General features: G+C 52.9%; 9 protein-coding genes across 9 annotated transcripts; 4 read left to right on the forward strand and 5 right to left on the reverse strand.

The window, feature by feature from the left end:
- Window positions 1-10: 10 nt before the first annotated feature.
- NUU61_003533 (alpha-ketoglutarate-dependent dioxygenase AlkB family protein) lies at window positions 11-1,261 on the forward strand (the record flags this gene model as incomplete). The annotated part of the gene is made up of 1 exon (XM_056654115.1): window positions 11-1,261. The coding sequence occupies one exon, from the start codon at window positions 11-13 to the stop codon at window positions 1,259-1,261; it is 1,251 nt and encodes a 416-aa protein (XP_056512142.1).
- Window positions 1,262-1,604: 343 nt separating this feature from the next.
- On the reverse strand, window positions 1,605-2,581 carry NUU61_003534 (uncharacterized protein; the record flags this gene model as incomplete). Its single annotated transcript, XM_056654116.1, has 2 exons — window positions 1,605-2,159; window positions 2,240-2,581. The coding sequence occupies 2 exons, from the start codon at window positions 2,579-2,581 to the stop codon at window positions 1,605-1,607; spliced, it is 897 nt and encodes a 298-aa protein (XP_056512143.1).
- Window positions 2,582-2,681: 100 nt separating this feature from the next.
- On the reverse strand, window positions 2,682-3,633 carry NUU61_003535 (DUF3431 domain-containing protein; the record flags this gene model as incomplete). Its single annotated transcript, XM_056654117.1, has 2 exons — window positions 2,682-3,252; window positions 3,326-3,633. The coding sequence occupies 2 exons, from the start codon at window positions 3,631-3,633 to the stop codon at window positions 2,682-2,684; spliced, it is 879 nt and encodes a 292-aa protein (XP_056512144.1).
- Window positions 3,634-5,156: 1,523 nt separating this feature from the next.
- Window positions 5,157-5,369, forward strand: NUU61_003536 (uncharacterized protein; the record flags this gene model as incomplete). Its single annotated transcript, XM_056654118.1, has 1 exon — window positions 5,157-5,369. One exon carries the CDS (start codon window positions 5,157-5,159, stop codon window positions 5,367-5,369), a length of 213 nt encoding a protein of 70 aa, XP_056512145.1.
- Window positions 5,370-6,119: 750 nt separating this feature from the next.
- NUU61_003537 (Rab family GTPase) lies at window positions 6,120-7,178 on the reverse strand (the record flags this gene model as incomplete). Its single annotated transcript, XM_056654119.1, has 1 exon — window positions 6,120-7,178. The coding sequence occupies one exon, from the start codon at window positions 7,176-7,178 to the stop codon at window positions 6,120-6,122; it is 1,059 nt and encodes a 352-aa protein (XP_056512146.1).
- An 892-nt stretch (window positions 7,179-8,070) lies between these two features.
- Window positions 8,071-9,714, reverse strand: NUU61_003538 (putative MFS monosaccharide transporter; the record flags this gene model as incomplete). Its single annotated transcript, XM_056654120.1, has 2 exons — window positions 8,071-9,566; window positions 9,621-9,714. The coding sequence occupies 2 exons, from the start codon at window positions 9,712-9,714 to the stop codon at window positions 8,071-8,073; spliced, it is 1,590 nt and encodes a 529-aa protein (XP_056512147.1).
- A 3,006-nt stretch (window positions 9,715-12,720) lies between these two features.
- NUU61_003539 (Winged helix-turn-helix transcription repressor DNA-binding) lies at window positions 12,721-14,376 on the forward strand (the record flags this gene model as incomplete). The annotated part of the gene is made up of 6 exons (XM_056654121.1): window positions 12,721-12,763; window positions 12,819-13,597; window positions 13,645-13,908; window positions 13,964-14,128; window positions 14,183-14,269; window positions 14,320-14,376. 6 exons carry the CDS (start codon window positions 12,721-12,723, stop codon window positions 14,374-14,376), a joined length of 1,395 nt encoding a protein of 464 aa, XP_056512148.1.
- A 1,096-nt stretch (window positions 14,377-15,472) lies between these two features.
- NUU61_003540 (L-lactate dehydrogenase (cytochrome)) lies at window positions 15,473-17,108 on the forward strand (the record flags this gene model as incomplete). Its single annotated transcript, XM_056654122.1, has 2 exons — window positions 15,473-15,581; window positions 15,637-17,108. 2 exons carry the CDS (start codon window positions 15,473-15,475, stop codon window positions 17,106-17,108), a joined length of 1,581 nt encoding a protein of 526 aa, XP_056512149.1.
- Window positions 17,109-17,606: 498 nt separating this feature from the next.
- NUU61_003541 (metallophosphatase domain-containing protein) lies at window positions 17,607-18,798 on the reverse strand (the record flags this gene model as incomplete). Its single annotated transcript, XM_056654123.1, has 2 exons — window positions 17,607-17,631; window positions 17,702-18,798. The coding sequence occupies 2 exons, from the start codon at window positions 18,796-18,798 to the stop codon at window positions 17,607-17,609; spliced, it is 1,122 nt and encodes a 373-aa protein (XP_056512150.1).
- Between the last annotated feature and the right edge of the window lie 229 nt (window positions 18,799-19,027).

Genomic DNA, 19,027 nt, shown 5'->3' on the forward strand with positions numbered 1-19,027 from the left:
GGCCTCCGCCATGCCCAAGCGAACGCTCGACGCATTCTTCCAACCAAGCCCAGAGATCAGCTCAAAACGAAGCAAAGCCGATTCACCTCCAACCAACGAAGAAACCAACGGACCACCAGGCCGACACGCAACATACCCCTTCGACATCCTTAATCTACCATCCCACATCGAATCCGGGCTCGTCCACGCCACACCCGCGCACCCACCGCGTGCAATCCGCAACCAGCCCCAGCTGGACCTGCTTCATTTCCAGCCGTATATCTCGCGGGCTACAGCCAATGAGCTGTTCCGGTTTCTGCGCCGCGGGCTGCCCTTCTATCGAGTGCGATACTCGGCCCGGCGTGGGGATACAGAGACTGTGATTAATACGCCGCGGTTCACGACTGTGTTTGGGGTGGATGCTACGTCCAAGTTTGTGTCTGCGTCTACTGTACCGGGGACTTCCAATCTATCACATACGCCGACTCCTCCTACCACTACTACCACCAGCAGCAGCAATAGAAGCGATGACACCAATAATAACGACAAAGGCACCAAACCCGCCATCGATACAAACAATCTCATTCTAGTAGACGCCACCACCAACACCCCCATCCCACCAACAAAATACCAGCATGCGCCGCGCCCAATCCCGCCATGTCTCGACATCCTCCGGCAGCAAGTCGAAGCCGCCGCCGGCAACACAGACAAAAACAGCTACAACTTCTGCCTGGTTAACTACTACGCCAGCGGCGACGACAGCATCGCATTCCACGCCGACGACGAGCGGTTCCTCGGCCGAGACCCGAGCATTGCGTCGCTCTCGCTGGGCGGCGAGCGAGATTTTGTCATGAAACATAAGCCGTTTCCTGCTGCTGCTGCTGCTACTACTACTACTACTACTACTACTACTACTGGCGCTGTTGGTGGTTCCACCAGTTCTGTGGGTGGGACGATAGCGGCATCGAGTTCAATGCGGGGAGGAACGTCCAATTCTGTGTCTGCATTTGCATCTCCTACCAGTCTCAATGGCAATGCCACGCCACAAATCAAAATGGGGCTCGCCTCTGGCGACATGGTCGTCATGCAGGGCCCGACACAAGCGCATTGGTTACACAGCATCCCTAAGCGCAAGAGCGCCGAGGCGGGCAAGGGGCGGATTAACATCACGTTTCGGAGGGCGGTGGTGCCCGGGGGCACGAATAATTACTACCATTATAATGTCGGCGAGGGAGGAGTTTACCGGTGGGAAGAGAAAGAGAGGCGAATGGTTCTGACTTGAATATACCCCAGCGCTGGCTGCCGAACGACTGTCGATACATGGGCAAGTATAGGTACTGAATTCGGTAGAATAGGGAGTATAAGGATGTGAATGTGGTCTTAGATCTGGAAATACCCATTCTATCCTATGACATCATACGGAGCCTCGGAATCATTCCATGAGTATATACACCTGCTAAGGCAATCAAGACAAAAGACACTCGTAATCATCAATAGATATCAACTCATGATATTAGCACTGTTCATCAGCGCCAGAGATAGTGGCATCAAGCATCACTAGAAAAACCAACAGGGTATTTATTCTATGGAATACAAACCATTCAAAAATAACAGAAAAAAAAGCATTAGATGTCCAGATCTGGAGCATCGTCATCTGAGGCGTCTTCATCTTGGTCGTCCTCATCTTGGGACCTCCCATAAGGAACGCGCTTGTTTTTGGCGGGTTTGGCTTTAGATGAGCCGCCTTGAGCGTCGTCGTCTTGGGCGTCTTCATCTTGGGAGCTCCCAGAGGGAGGGCTCTTCTTTTTGCCAGGTTTGGCTTTGGGTGAGTCGTCCTGCGCGTCGTCGTCTTGGGCGTCCTTGTCTGGGGAGCTACTAGATGGAGGGCTCTTCTTTTTGACAGGTTTGGCTTTGGGTGAGTCGCCTTGGTCATCTTCGTCCTTTTCATCCTTATCTGGTGCGTTCCCATAGGGAGGGCGCTTATTTTTGCCGGATTTGGCTTTGGACGAGTCTCCTTGGACATCGTCGTCCTTTTTATCCTCGTCTAGAGAGCTCTCGTGTGGAGGGCTCTTCCTTTTGCCGGATTTGGCTTTAAGTGAGTCGCCTTGGTAATCTTCGTCTTGGGCGTCCTCGTCTGGGGAGCTCCCAGATGGAGGACTCTTCTTTTGCCAGGTTTGGCTCTGGGTGAGTCGTCCTGCGCGTCGTCGTCTTGGGCGTCTTTATCTGAGGAGCTCCCAGATGGAGGGCTCTTCTTTTTGACAGGTTTGGCTTTGGGTGAGTCGCCTTGGTCATCTTCGTCCTTTTCATCCTTATCTGGTGCGTTCCCATAGGGAGGGCGCTTATTTTTGCCGGATTTGGCTTTGGACGAGTCTCCTTGGGCATCGTCGTCTTCTTCATCCTCATCTGAAGAGCTCCCGTGGAGAGGGCGCTTGTTTTTGGCAGGTTTGGCTTTGGGTGAAGTGTCTTCGTCTTCTTCGTCCTCCTCTTCGTCTTCGGCTAAGTCTTCTTGGCCTGGATCGTCTAGGCCGAATCGGTCTGGGTTGTTGAAATTGGACAATCCTTGGGCCGGCCCATAATCAGCATAGACATTCGCATAGCACATGTACTCGTCGGGACAGCTATAATAGAAAATTGTTAGCAGGATGATCAATGGAAAGGTCGAACAACAGGGGAAAAAAATGAAGGAAAGGAGGAAAGAACACTCACAACACCGGCTCCTTCCCGAAAATGATATGCCAAGAGTACTCCATAATCTTAGAAACAATCTCATCCGACAACTTCGTGTTCAGCACCCAATTATACATGCGCTTATAGTCCGAAAGAGGCCGCTGCAGGATCTGGTCCCGCGAAACGGCAAATTGCGAGCAGCAGGGGGCGGCGATTTGAGCGGGCACATCGTCGTTATCGAAGAGAGCTCTCCAGGCCCTGGAGTAGTACTTCTCGGCCGATTCGGCCTCCGCGTTCGCGCGGCGCCCGGGCTGGATCGCGACGGGGCAGCCCGGGGAGAGTTGGCAGCGGAGACTGACGAAGCCTTCGCGCTCAACGGTGTCCTTCTGTAGAGCGCGCACCGCATCTACGTTGCTGTGCCAATAGTTGTCGATGTGCCAGGATTCCGGGCCCTCGTTGTGGTGGTGGAGGAAGATGGACATGTCAGGGATCTTGTCGTAGTGCTCAATGATGAACTGGAGGTAGGGGAGGGCCTCGCGGCCTTTGTTGGTCGGGGTGTGGAAGAACGCGGAGGGGTCATCGACCAGGTAGATAAAACTGCGCCATCTAGAAAAGGAAATCGGGGTTAGATGTCCTGGTCGCTCTGGTGCAATTGGAAAGAAGAGGAAGAAAGACATACTCGGCTATCTGCGATAACCATGACGTGTCCTGGTCCCTAAACTTGCCCATGACAATGGCGCCATGACTGGGCACATCGACTTCGACAACCTGGTATTCAACCTTTTGCTTCTCCTCGGCGCCAGCCCACCATTTGCGCTTCGGGCGCGGCGGAGGGTGCGGTTCGGGCTCGTGACCGCGAAGGGGGGTGGTGTCGAAATGCCAGAGATGCTGGGGGGGCCTGATGTTTTCATGGATTCGGCTCAAGCTGAGAAAAATGACGGTGACGATAAGTGCGGCCGCCACCCCGATCCGGGCAATCAACCTCATCCTAGCATACCATATGCCTGGTCACGCCAGGCGAGGAAGGTGACGGGAATCAGTCAATCGAAGCGAATATCGAACGAGAATGGGATCGCAAAGACTACTTCGACATTGCTCCCGTGAAAGACTCAAGAAATCAATTGACAGGCCACGTCTGGCAATCCAGGGAGGAAAGGGCGTTGAGAGATAAAAAAGGTGAAACGCCTGACCCTTGGCCGTTTGGGGGCTTAGTGGGCCCACAATTCTTAGCTGGCCTTTAAGTTCGCTCAGCCTTAGCATCGCGAGTCGAGATCTGGATCATAGGTGAGATGCACCTCTTGAAGTCCTCATCTTTTCGATTCTTTTTTTTACTTTTTCTCCAGAGAAACGCACACAGAGTATCACAAAGCAACACAAGTCGTTCCTGAAAGTCACCTGATGCCAAAGGGTGCCTTGGAGACAAGGCTAAGCGGCCCCCACGCCTCCCAACTGCACCTTGTAAATGTATGAGTGTTGCTCACCGAACAAGGCTTACGTGGCATATCTGTATTTCGTCAAGACAAAGGATTCAACTAACAAGGAGAGTACGCAGCCACACTTGTAGATGTAGAAAAGTCCATCTATCTACTATGTGTGAGGATTCCCAAGATGTATACGCGTTAGCCTTAGAAGATACGCACTAGTTTTGGGAGAATGAATACCCAAGAAGGCATAGCCAGCCTTTCGGCGCCCCACTCTGCCCAAGGCTGGGGGCTGGGGCCAGGGGATCAGACGGTCCCTGGTGTATTGTGCGAATCGGCCCGATGCAGGAACAATGCATTCTTAATGGGCATATTTGCAATAGCACCAATTGTCGGGTATAGCGATTGTACTCGAAATGGTAGTCTAATGATATGTAAAAAATTCCATCGATGTTGAGTGCCAACATACTTTTGACCCCCTAGTCATACTAGGGATCCTGGGTAAAGGGGCGGAATCTTCAGGTCGAAATCCTTGTCAAAAGCCACGCGTCCGACATAGCGTGGGGTCCAGCAATGCGAGCAATGCGATGAACCTTAGCATCCAGGCCCTATCGAAGCATCTGGAGATGTAGACATCAGCATACGAGGGGGCTGTCGCCCCGCAAAGCAGAAAAGCCAGCCCAGGTTGGCGCGCGCACCATTGGGGCCATGGTATCCTCGCGCTTGCGGGCGACATACGACTTGCCGAGAAACGCCTGGCGGGAACGGAGACCGTGCGCCGAGGAAAGCCAAGGCTCATGGAGGGATCAGATGGCGCCACTTGCCGCTGCAGCTTGATGTAATCGGGCTGTCAAGCATTTGCAGCCTTGACTGTGGCGTATTGTATCCGGCGCCAGACTCATTGTGTACCCTGAATGCCTCAACCCTTGAGTGTAGCTTCCATCCACCCTTGCGGAACTCATACCATTGTCCCCTTCTTCGCCGTAACAGCCAGTGGTCTTAGGGGCAGCGCGTGTCCGACATTGCATGCTGCGGAGGGGGCCGAGGATGGGGCCAGATGACGTTGCAGGTAGCAGACCTTTATTCATCATGTCGACGATCTGCACCTTGGGGCTGGACCCGGGGGGCTCTAGATGTCTGGAGGTCGCGTACATGTCAGTTGGTGAGATGGACCGATACTACTTGTGTCTCGCACGCGTTGTCCTGGGACAGGATGTCGGTATCGCCGAGAGTGAGCAACAAGTCGAGGTCGTGGGTAGCGATTCAGCGGTCGTACGGCCGATGGCTTTTCTTCTGTCGTAGCAGATGGAAACCACGGAAACTCTCATCAGCGGGATGTGGTGGGGGTACATGGCTAGCTCGCAAGTGTACCTCCGGCTCAGTCCACCGTCTAGTCATCCTCACAGTTCTTATCCAAGAGGAGGACAGTAAACTGGGACTTACACTAAGATGCCGGAAACTAAACTGCGGCTGATCCAGCTGCCAGGAAGCAGCTGCCGAAGCGATGGGGTAGAGTCTGGGAATTGACAGGACGGGGAGCAGTGAAGGGATTTTGCAACGCTGTGGGTGCCTGGTTTTGAAGCCTGCTCGATTCTCCCGGTACAAGTAAGCGACAACCAGCCCTGGAGGATCTCTCGCGTGCTCAGTATGCTTGGGTGGTTCTATACATAGATGCGCTGCAGATCTACCGCGAAGAACAGATCCACTGTGTGTCCACTTGAAGGATATGTGACATCATGCCATGCAGCTGGCGATTTATAGAAACAACAAAGGTTGTTCGATTGATGAACAGTAGAGTTAGGGCCTGTTATGATGTCGCATGGGAGAAAATACTTCAAGGCGCAACGGAAATTCAATAGTACATTGGAATCACCCAAATTGTGCATAGATCATGAAGGTATACAACGAAATAAACCAAAAAGCCACCCAAGATAAAAAAGACAGTCCAACATACAATAACTTACTCGAATCAACCAGAAGTAAACACCAGTCAAACTACACATGCAAAAAGAAGAAAATGATATGATCATGATAATGAAAAGACCCGCCATCTCAACAACACCGGCCCTTCTTCTGGGCGGTCTGCATCACCTGAACCTCCTCAGATGCGCCCACAGTAGGCGTCGCCAAGCCCAGCCAGCTGCGGCGCTTATCAGGCTGACCAAGACGAAAGCTCCCTGTATCATCAACTCCAGCGGGCGAGAACGGACCGGCAGAACCATCGCCGACACCGGGAGTGCCAGCAGCAGACAAAGCGAAGTCGGCATCGCGACGGTTGCGCTGCTCGACAAGTTTGCGGGTGATAACCCGGAAGACCTCGTCGATGCCCTCACCGTCCTTGGCGCTGATCTCGTGGCAGCAGTCCCAGCCGATCTCCTGGCCCCAGAACGCACTGCTGCGCTTGCTGTCGGGGCTCTGCAGCGCCGCCGATGACACCCCCGCTGCACTGCCGCCCGACGCACTCCCCCCACCACCACTACCACCGAACACAGCAGACCCGAAGCCCAGACCCATGCCACCCATCGTAGCAGTCGGGGGCGGGGTCGACGCCCGGCTGGGATACAGCTGCTCAGCGACGTAGGCGATAGTTCGCTCAAAGGGGACGCGACGACGCGCCGGATCAACGGCGATGACATCGGACTTGGTGCCGACGACATGGATGACGATCGGGTCGGCATCGGCGTCAGCATCGCCGACATGCCGGCGCAGCTCGCGCAACCACCCGGTCATCTCCTGAAAGCTGTGCTCGTCGGTAATATCATAACAGAGCAGGCAGGCGTGGGCGCCGCGGTAGTACAGGCGCGAGATGCTGCGGAAGCGCTCTTGGCCCGCCGTGTCCCAGATCTGGAGCCGCACGATCGTGTCGGACGTGCTGTCCAGCACGCGCTTGGTCACGAACGATGCCCCGACCGTGGACGTTGTGCCGGCAGGGTTGAAGGCGTTTTTGGCGTAGCGCTGGACCAGGGATGTTTTGCCGACCCCTAAATATGTGAAAGATAGAGTGTTAGCGATGCCGCGATGAGAAGTATTTTTGAGACTTTGTCTCTTTGTTCGAGAGACATTACCTTGCGCGCCCAGCACGACGATCTTGGCCTCGAGAGACGAGCTCATGGCGCGGGGTCGAGGCGGGGGCCGGTACGAATGGACATGATCTGTCTAGCGAAAGGACTGGGGCTTGGAGTCCAGGCGGTGTTGATGAGAAAATATGGATATTGCAAATGAACCAAGACCCCCGAGTGAGAAGTGAGAAACAAAGAAAAAAATGAAGAGAAGGGAGCGGATTAGCCGACCAGCGGTTTGTTTACGAGTGACCCAGTCACCTGTGTCCCTTAAGGTAGTGTAGGAGCCGAGGTTGGCTACAGAACTTACGCAATCGAGTAAATAATCCACCAAGGTATCTGGGGATGGGTGTACAGTCTGAAACCCTGCAGTAGGACTCAGGACGAAGTACGATCCTCCTTGCAGGCTGCAAGGTGCAACGCCCTCGCATAAATAGCCTCGTAGGGCCCTCGCACGCGGGAAAGGTATGCGGGGACTTATGACAGACTACATTTAAAAGCACATACAAAAAAAAAATCTATGCAGAGCTACCTTCAATGGACTCGGACTTGTACAAGCGCACATATATCGAGTTGTGATTATCGCATGCCCGACCTTTAGAACGTCATGACCATAATAAGCATAGATAACATGAAACCAGCAACCACACTGCACTTTTGGGACAAAAAAAATAAAACAAGCAAGACACGAGTACCCGGGTCTGTGTTCTGTTCAACAAAAAAATAGGATGGGTATATGGAAAGAGGAAATTGAAGAAATCAAAAGTGAAAGGGTCAAGACCTCAGGTAAATCCAAAAGAGAAAAAAAAAGACATCAATCCAGCCATGTCATAGATGGACAAAATCAGCACAGCCATAACGTTGAGAAATGGCAGCGCACAGCACTGTCACGTCCTACACAACTGCAACAGAAAGAGAAAGAAAAAGCCTGAAAAGAGGCAGGCTTACGCCCGCTGCTCCTCGGTCGAGGTCGACTGCGGCGAGTGCTCAGAAGTGCCCTTCTCGGCGTCGTTACCACCACCACTGCCGAAACCATACTCCATAGCCTTCTGCTCAATCTCCTCATCAGTGAGCTTGGGCAGCTCCTTGGCAGCCCGGACATAGCTCATGTTCTCGCAGTAGCCCTTGGCGAAGATAATATCGATCTCCTCCAGGCTGCGGCCAGCGGTCTCGGGGTAGAAGAGAATCATGAGCGGGATGAAGACGGCGTTCATCACAGCGAAGAACAGGTAGGTACGCCAGCGGATGTGCTCAACCATAACAGGGGTGATCATGACAACAGTGAAGTTGAACAGCCAGTTGCTGCAGGTCGAAAGGGCGTTGGCCTTGGCACGAGTGCGAATGGGCGAGATCTCGGCCGGGTACAACCAGGGCAGAGGCAGCATGGTGGCACCGAAGAAGGCCATGTACAGGAACAGACCGAACACGGCACCCTTGGACGGGCCCTCCTTGTCGGGGATTAGGCAGCCAAACACGATGATCATGGAGACCATCTGGCCAGTCATACCCCAAATGAACAGCTTGCGACGACCAATCTTTTCAATAAAGAACCAGGAGAAGGTGGCGAAGATGGCGTACACGATCATGTTCACACCGCCAATGATCATCGACATGAACTTGTCCTGGTGGAGGGACTGCTGCAGCAACACGGGCAGGTAGTAGATGACAGCGTTGCAGCCCGACAGCTGCTGGGCGATCTGAGACGAGGAACCGATAAGCATACGACGCAGGTGTTGGGTCTTGCCACCGGTGAGCAGGTCAGAGTAGCCAGCACCCTCGGCAACACCCGCAGCCTCGATCGACTCGATAACGAGCTGCTTCTGTATCTGGGTCTCGTGGTCTTCGACGGCGTGACCACCCAGAGCAGCCAGCACGTACTCACCCTCGTGCACCTTGCCCTTGGAGATGAGGTAGCGAGGAGAGTCAGGCAGATAGTACATGCCGATGATGATAATGATACCGAAAACGATCTGGAAGGCAATGGGGAAACGCCAGACCAGGTCACTGGGGCCGTATGAAGCACCAAAGTCGATCCAGTAGGCAATGGCAGTACCGATGGCAATGATACCACCCTCGATACAGATCAGCAGACCACGGTTGCTGGTGCGCGAGCACTCGGCCTGGTAGGTGGGGATGGTCGAAGTGTTCATGCCGTTGCCAATACCGGTAATAACACGGCCGATGAAGAACTGCAGTAGGGGAATGTGGTCGACGAACGAGGTGACCTGAATGATAACACCGATGATCATCACAGCAGCACCGGACAGAATCATCCACCGACGACCCATGCGGTCACCCATGAACAGGGCCCAGATGGCACCCGCCAAACAACCCAACTCATAGACGGCAGTCACCAAGGCCTGCATGGTGTTGTCGCCCCTGGTCGCGGTAAACACGTCGTTGAAGGCCTTGGCACTGATGATACCAGACATGACACCCTCTTGTTGGATGTTAGTTGTCTTCGTGGCAAAGCCATGCAAATGTAATTACTTACGGTCATAACCGAACAGCAAGAAACCCATCGTTGCGATGGTCGACACCGTCAACGAGAGGGGCCTCCCCGACATGCCCGCGAAACTAGGCGCCATGATTATAAGATCGAGAAAGAATCGAGAAAGAAAAAAGAGACGGGTCAATCTTCACACATCCAAGATGTGATGTGAGGCTACCCCCAAGAGGCGATAAACACGTGGGTGTTTTAAGGGAAAGTCGGGGTGGAATGGAGATGATAGGAAAGACACGCGAAGAAGGAAGGAAGAAGAGATCTAGATACGGGGGGGGAGGAAAGGGGACATATTTGAATACTTCATCGGCACCGAAAGTGGCAAGAAGATACACGCATCTCCATATTACCGTTTCCCCCGTGTCTCGGTGTGTGTTGGAACGATGTTGTGAATGGCTCCGAGCCCGAATCCATACTCGGTCCACCTACTCCACTGTGAACGATCCATTGAATCGTGGTTGGCCGTTGTGGAGCCAAGCTCCCGGGTGCATCAATAATCGGCATCCTTTTTCTTTTTCTTTTCTTTTTTTAAAAGGGAAAAAGACCCGCTTTGGTGCAGGTAGTTTCCCCGATGATATCATGGTCGGACTATCACTGGGTTCGCTGGATTCACTGGGTCCCCGTGGAATCTTTTGAGAATTTGAGATCCTGGGTGGTGATCATGATTGGCAAAAGGGTGTCGCCCCGGTGGACATTGAATCCTCGAGTTGGACAGAGAATGGGTTATGCTGAGAGAAAATGCATGGTTTGTGTTTCCACTCAACCATTTGCCTGGGCGCGTCGCGTAAATTATTATTATTATTATTATTATTATTATTATAACTAGTTCTTTTCTTTTCTTTTTCTTCTCCTTGCTTATTTAGATTCTATACCTATATCACACACTCTTTTTTTTCGTTCATTTTTTCTATTTTTATTTTTTCTTATATAGTATATAGCATATCTGAAGGATTGGCCCCAACCCGTTTGCACCAATTGGCCCCTCGGGACTGCGAAATCATCGGGACACTGTGAACGCCGAGTAAGGCAGAAGCCGGTGGGGCAAGAATGCGCCGTGTGCAAACTATGTCGTGGAGTCGCCTTGCCCCACCCGATCGTCATACCTCCCTACTGCGTCTAGAATGCGCCCTGCCTAGTAGATGCGCGTACATGCGACTGCTCCTTGCTCCCAATTAATAAAACACTCTGATTATGATTATGGTGTGAGACTCGGTTCATGACCCTCCACATCCCCCTCTTTCTTTCGTTTTTGTTCTATCTCTTCTCCTGAAAAGAGGGGGGAGATGGGGCGTTTATGGAGTCCCCGTACTTCTCTCTGCAGGCCCGTTGTCCCACAGCCTTTCTGGGCCCCGTGCTTTTCCAGGATGAAGCCAAGGGCCTAGGGAGCCCCAGATTTTCGCGGCTTTTTTTTCATGTCTTGAGTTTCTTGGCCATTGCTTGTTTAGGATCTCCCTATGTCCAGTAATGTACGTACCGGTTGCCCCATCGAGTAAATAAGACACCCCTGGGTAAAATCTTATGAACGATGATCATCCCAATAATCCTACTCGGTGAGGGATAATGGAAAAAGAAATATAGCCAATATCAATAAGATCATACTTCCTGGCTCAGAAACTAAAGGCAATAATCCATGATTATTATGATTGTTATGATACAATCCTCATAATTACATTGTATTATCATTATATCATTGTATTATATCTTGATTCGTTATTATTACTTTTTTTTCTCACAAATACCGCAGATTCCTCAAGTGGCCCTCGACCCACGTCATGTCTCGCGAAAACTCTGGAAGCCTGCACGAGTGGGCATCACCATGTCCCAGGGTGATCCACTCGGCGCGGATTTTTCTGGAATAGAAAGAGGCGCATGTTGGTTGAAAAACCCGATATTGCCCTTCGTAGGGAAGGAAACTTGACCACACTAACATGATCCAAGTAGACCATATGCGCATCGAATGCGGGTTTTGTTGCGGGGTTTGATTCAGGGGTGAGAATAAGAAAGAGAATGAGGGAGAGGGCGCAGCAGTCTCCCGGAGCCTCATCGGATAAAAAAGACGGCACTCTACGTCCGTTCCGGTATCTACGAGGGGGAATCTCCGAACTTCCCCCCCCCCCCCCCCCCCCCCCAACCCACTCCATTTAGTATTATGCTGATGGTTATATACTTACCACAGGAAGAGAGGGCCAAAATCCCAAGGCGCAGAAAGCTGAGGGATTTATCGGTTCATGCATACATCGTCTTGTGCCGGGGTCGATCCGACGTCAGAGTGTGGAAAATATCACCGTGGTTCCCGCGGGTTCGGTTCGTCCATAAGGCCTCTGACCTCATACCCAGATGGCTGGAAAATGTTGAAAAATGAATTTGAAAATAACAATAGTGCAAAAAACCAACCGGTGGCAATAGTTCCTATCAGCCGGATCTCTCTATGCTGCTACTTCCCCGGAAACAACCATTGGAGATTGCATGAATGATGACTTCGACTGGCAAGTCGCCTGGATGCCCAACGGGGCACCACGAGGCATTTGTTGGAGAAGAATGGAGGGTGGAGTGGCGGGATGAGAAATAGGGGAAGTGACGCATTTCTCGGATGCGTCGGAAACTTGCAGAAAAAGAAAAAGAAAAAGAACAAAACTGCGTGGTTTGGATTTTCTTGGATTGCATTTTTTATCCAACCAGTATTCGGTTCATCGGATCTGCAGTGGCGTCTGTCAGCCAAGAGATGATTCTCTCTCTCTCGAAGGTTTCTAGAAGCATTGCCAAGAGACGCTAATCGGTAAGAACAGAACACCATCTATCCAGTAAAACTGTGAAAAGGTTGTATAGAATGTGTATATGAACGGTCAGGCTCAGATTCCAAGGTTGGGCACTCAATATTATTTTTTCGGTATAGCATTTAATTCATAATACCATCGTGTATACCCAGGGAGGCAAGTGTCTGTACGGCCGTAGATATACAACAGACCTGCCCACGGCGTTCGAGGATCACACCGCCTTTTGGCATTCGTGCAAAACCCAAACTGGACTTCCAACATTTTCTGCCATCCTCACTATTGACGAGTCATTGCAAATTCTACAGCTATATGTCGACATGGGCTCCAAGACCCCTCAGGGCGAGCCCCAGGCCAATGGCCGTATGTACCAATCTGCCCCCCTCCCCACGTTTGCGGCCAGGCTGACTGTACTCAGATGACCCGTCCGACTCGATCAAGTCCAGCACCACTGGCGGAGAAGCACGAGGTGTCCATTTGGCCCGAGATGGAGATGGCAGCATGCAGGATGGGGGCAGCGACGACGATGACGATGGAGAAAATCGGGCCAGCGCTGCTCCCATGCCGCTGACATCGCAGAACCCACCGACAACGGTTCAAAAGAAGAAGAAAAGAAAGAAGTCCAAGAAGAAGGCTGTGAAACAATCGTCGCCGCCTCGGGTTCCTCTGACCACTCTCTTCCCTGCTGGTCAGTACCCCAGCGGCGAGATCCAGAGCTATGGGTCCTGGATCGAGAACACGGCTCGCACGACGGCCGAGGAGGTCCGGTACAAATCACGCAGTTATCTGGAAGACAATAGCCTGCTCAATGACTATCGCAAAGCAGCCGAGGTCCACCGTCAGGTCCGGCACTGGACGCAAGATAACGTCCGACCCGGCCAACCGCTCACGGATATTGCGGTGGGCATCGAGGACGGCGTGAGAGCGCTGCTTGATAATGAGGGTCTGGAGCCTGGCAGTGGTCTCGTGTCGGGATTCGGATTTCCAACGGGACTCGCGCTGAACAACTGCGTAGCGCATTTCACGCCCAATCCTGGCCAAAAGGAAATCATCTTGCAGCAGAGCGATGTCATGAAGGTGGATTTCGGGGTCCACATCAACGGGTGGATCGTTGATAGTGCCTTCACCATGTCCTTCGACTCAACCTATGACAATCTGCTTGCGGCTGTCAAGGACGCCACCAACACCGGCATCAAGGTGAGTCGATTGGGTTTCTTTCTCGAGCGATGGCTAACGACAGGTAGAATTCCGGGATTGATGTGCGGATCAGCGATGTCAGTGCCGCTATCCAGGAGGCGATGGAAAACTACGAGATTGAGATCAACGGCAAAACTGTGCCTGTGAAAGCAGTGCGCAACATCAGTGGCCATAACATCAAGCCCTATCAGATCCACGGCGGAAAGTCGATTCCTTTCGTGAAGAACAAGGATCAAACCAAGATGGAAGAGGGAGAGATCTTTGCCATTGAAACATTCGGTACGACCGGGCATGGTTGGGTGAACGATGGGGTATGCATTCCCTATCTCAAGTCATGACGAGCATCCCATACTGACGATTGTTCAGCCTGGTGTCTATGGGTATGGAAGAGACCCATTCGCACCTAAAAAGGTGTCCTCGCATCTCGCCACGGCCCGGTCTTTGTACAAGACCATCAATGAGAATTTCGGGTCGCTGGTCTTCTGCCGTCGCTACCTTGAACGGCTTGGCGTTAATCGTTATCTGGCTGCGGTAAGTATCTTGCATCTTCCATCTTCAAGTTGAGGAGTATACTCATGTCGACAGATGAACAACCTTGAATCTCAGGGTCTTGTGGAGGTTTATCCACCTTTGATGGACACTAAAGGGTCATTCTCGGCGCAGTTTGAACATGTATGTTTTTCTACTTCTGATTAAGAGTTTACAGGGCTAATTCTCCCCAGACTATCTTGCTGCGCGAGTCGGGCAAGGAAGTGATCAGTCGCGGAGATGACTACTAAGGGTGTTACAGGCCCCCTTGTGTGGTGCTCCCAATTTTTTTTTTTGCGTTTCTTTTGGACACCATTCAACATGGCTATTCTTAGTCTACTTTGAGAATATGCAACCATTCAACATGGTGTACTCGACAGCGTTGTCGACTTCCAACAAACTTGATTCCTTCTTTTATCAAATCAAACATGTCTGTATTTCAAGTATAACACCTCAGATGTGATCTAAAGCTTCACAACTACCAGTAAGCTAGTCTAGTGAAGCTTACAGTAATATACAACATGTGCTGGTTATGATGTTCGGCAGTATCATACAGTACAACAATAGCGATTAGTCATGTTGTGTCATTTTTGTGTCTACAAAACACAAAATTCAAGCTCACAGAATGGGTCAAAGAATGTACATGATCTGCAAGTTTCCATGGTCCAAGTCTGCGTATTGGCCACGAAGTACACCAGATCACATCATGGGATGTATGTATTGCATCACGTGAATATACCCGGCTTCAGACATGCACTCGCTTCGCCTTCCATGCTTCTATGAGTTGTTCGCCCCGCTTTCCCTCGACGCATTCCAGCGCCCTTCTTCGGTGCTTCGAGGCATGCCTCATTCCGAGCGCATGGCCGAGTCAGGTAGATGCATGCCTCCGATCGCAGTCCACGCAAGCAGAATGCCAAATGAACAATCCATAAATATACATCCGTGTCTTGGCCGTTTTTTAGGGCATAGTGTGAGGCGGCTGTTCTGAGTGGTTAGTCGCCCCAGCATCATCATGCCGAGGCATCTTGCCATGAACACTTGGGCCGTCAATTCATAGATAATCACAGCTGAGAACGAGAGTAACAAGTCACATATAATTTACCCTTTATGTATATTCTATTAAATTTCACAGTCTATAATCTTCACTCTTCACTAGAGAGACCATGGCGTAATCCCCGAGTCGAGTCGGCCGAGAGACCCCCCGCAACTCTGGATCCTCCCCGGACTCCATTAACCCGAGGCACCTTTTTTCAATCTTCAATCTTCAATCTCCAACCTCAAATCCTTCCCCATTGTCTCCCTCTGTCTCTATGCGATAGCAACCCCCTTAGCGCTCTCAATTCCACAATGAGCCAAGGCAAGCTCACCGGCGCTGCTGTCGCCGAGCACAACTCCAAGGATTCATGTTGGGTGATTGTACACAGCAAGGCCTACGACGTGACAGAATTCCTGCCAGGTTGGATGATCCTCTTCATGATAACTGGGACTTCTTTTTTTTCTAATCCGTTCAGAACACCCTGGTGGCCAAAAAATCATTCTCAAGTATGCCGGCAAAGATGCGACCGAGGAGTTCGATCCCATTCACCCGCCCGACACACTCGACAAGTACCTCGACACCTCCAAGCACCTCGGCGAGGTGGATATGACGACTGTCGAGCAGGAGGAGAAGGCCTTTGACCCCGAGGAAGCGGCGCGCCAGGAGCGGCTTCAGCGGATGCCGCCGCTGGCGGCCTGCTACAATCTCATGGACTTTGAGGCGGTGGCGCGGCAGGTGATGAAGAAGACGGCGTGGGCATACTACTCCAGCGGGGCGGACGATGAAATTGTAAGCGTTATTTGTGTGCATTTGAGGGTCGACATATTCAGCACCTTGAGCAACAAAACTAACACCATTGAACCCCAGACCATGCGAGAGAACCACGCAGCGTTCCACAAGATCTGGTTCCGACCCCGGGTCCTCGTGGATGTCGAGAACGTTGATCTGAGCACGACGATGCTGGGCAGCAAAGTGTCGATCCCATTCTACGTGACGGCAACGGCGCTCGGGAAGCTCGGCCACCCGGAGGGCGAGGTGGTCCTGACCAAAGCCGCGCATCAGCACGAGGTGGTCCAGATGATCCCGACGCTAGCGTCGTGCTCATTCGACGAGATCGTGGACGCACGCCAGGGCGACCAGGTCCAGTGGCTGCAGCTGTACGTGAACAAAGACCGAGAAATCACACGACGGATCGTAGCGCACGCCGAACAGCGCGGGTGCAAGGGGCTATTCATCACAGTGGACGCGCCGCAGCTGGGCCGGCGCGAGAAGGACATGCGGTCAAAGTTCTCGGACACAGGGTCAAGCGTGCAGGCGACGGGCGGCGACGACGTGGACCGTTCACAGGGGGCGGCGCGGGCGATCTCATCGTTCATCGACCCGGCGCTGTCGTGGAAGGATATCCCGTGGTTCCGGACGATCACGCGCATGCCGATCGTGCTCAAGGGCGTGCAGTGCGTCGAGGACGTGCTGCGTGCCGTCGAGGCCGGCGTCGACGGCGTCGTGCTCTCCAACCACGGCGGCCGCCAGCTCGAGACCGCCCGCTCGGGCATCGAGGTGCTGGCCGAGGTGATGCCGGCGCTGCGCGAGCGCGGCTGGGAGAATCGCATCGAGGTCTTTGTCGACGGCGGCGTGCGCCGCGCCACTGATATCCTCAAGGCACTGTGTCTTGGCGCCACGGGCGTCGGCATTGGCCGCCCGTTTCTGTATGCCATGTCGGCCTATGGCCTGCCCGGCGTTGATCGCGCCATGCAGCTGCTCAAGGATGAAATGGAGATGAACATGCGTCTTATCGGCGCTACCCGCATCCAGGATCTCAACCCTAGCTTGCTCGATACCCGCGGCCTTCTGGGCGGCCACTCTGGCGCCGTGCCATCTGATACTCTGGGCCTGCGTGCGTATGACCCACTCGAGGCTCCGCGCTTCAACGAGAAGTCCAAGCTGTGACTCTTTTGAAACGTGTCTGGCTTGCATGTCATTTTATTAGTTTTACTGGCACGTTGGCCGTGCTGATACATATATATATATACCCATGCCATTGTACTGTGTATCACTATACTGAGCATTAGCATCAGTTTCACCATCATAGAATACCTTAGCCGCTACAGCACTCTTCTGGTTAGAAATGCGATATCTGCATTGCTAAGCTTGAGAGTATTTCAGACATCAGGTTATAGCTCTCTTCTACATCAAAATGTACTCAAAACTTTGCTTTATTTCCAGTACATCTATTATTTTGTATATAAGTATTGGGGAAATAATAGCCGAAATGCTCGTTTGAAGCTAGGGCTCCCCGAATATATATCGACCGCTCCACCGTCCTTCCACCCCATACTTCTATTATGATTTCCCATGATTCAATTTAATACATATTATTCAATTTATATTTACATGGCTAACAATTATCCTCTCGATCAGCGAGCCCTTAGATGCCTGTTGCCTAAACTAGGTCGAAAAGACGCCATGCACGCTAGCATCAAAATGAAGATGAGATGGAATAAAGAGGGAAAGAAGAAAAAGAAAAATCATAGCTGGAAAACCTGAGGGGGTTCCCCAGCCGGCCACTAGCACGGTACATGCAAGCGGCATTGACCATCCAGCCACCGCTGCGGTTCTCGCCGCCCCAGATCCGCGCCCACACGACGCCCAAGACACCATAGGCCACGACGCGGGCGACGTCCAGCCAGCCGGGCAGATCAAAGAGATCGCGCAGGAAGCCCGGCAAAGAAGCCAGACGACTATACTGGGCGCGCGGGCGGCGCGCAGTGCACAGCCGCTCCCAGGCGCGTTGGGCCTCGTCCCAGAAGACGGGTTCCTGGCCGGCGGATTCGTGGATGTGGCCGAAGACGTGCAGCGCGGGCCGCACGCGCCAGGCCTCGGCCAGAAGGTTGGGACAGCCGGTCGAAAACACGGGCGAGAGGTCGAGGTGCGACTGCGGCGGCGTGTGCGTGATCAAGATATCGGTTTCCGGGGGCACGGTGCGCGACCAGGCGTCGTGGTGTGCCGGGTAGGGGAAGGCATGTTCCGGGCCGAGAGGCACGATGGCAGGGATCTGGGGCGCGCCGTAGATGTTGAGGGAGCGGGGACGGGCGCTGGTCAGGGCTGTGGTGGAGGACGACGAGGACTCGGGCGGAGGGAAGGTCAGGGTCACGGCCGAGTGTTGCAGATAGTGGATGTCGCCCCAGTCAATGCGGGATGCGGCGTTGAGCTCGTTGAGCGAGTGGATGGACGCCGTGGAGGACGAGACGGCCGCAAAGGAGGAGTTCGTCGACGAGGGGTCGTCGCGGTCTTCGGCGCAGCGCGAACGCACATCGAAGTAGCCGTCGTGGTTCCCGCAAATCACGACCTTGTGTCGGTGTGGCAGGCTTCGGAGCCAGTTCACCGTGGTTTGGATCTCGCGCACCGAGCCATCATTGGAGAGGTCACCCGCGTGGATGAGAAGGTCCCCATCGGGTATATCAGGCCATTCGAGGGTATGCGTGTCGGAGATGCAGACGACACGAAGGGCATCGGGCGGTGCGAGTCGGGGAGGTCCACGGAGACGGAGGAGCAGCTGATGAAGCGGGTAGAGGAGGGCGACCAGAGGAGAAGAGATAAAGTAGTCAGGCAAAGGGCGACGATCAAAGGGGCTGACCATGATGTGGAGAGATATGTGAGGGAGAAAGGAGCGAGACTCGGCATACCTCAGCTGAGCGGAGAAAAAAAGACCAAGTGACATCAGGGCCAAGTGTGGGTAGGCATTCCGATCAGCCACCGTATGCCGAGGTGAATTCGAGGTTGATATGGCTTGTTTTTATGGCATATTCCTACAACCCGTGTCTTGTGTATCTTGTGTATGCCTTGGCTATAGACTAGATATCTCTGTC

This window comes from Penicillium alfredii (genome assembly GCF_028826965.1).
Source record: "Penicillium alfredii strain IBT 34128 chromosome Unknown utg000005l_segment0_segment0, whole genome shotgun sequence".
In the NCBI taxonomy this organism is placed as follows: domain Eukaryota; kingdom Fungi; phylum Ascomycota; class Eurotiomycetes; order Eurotiales; family Aspergillaceae; genus Penicillium; species Penicillium alfredii.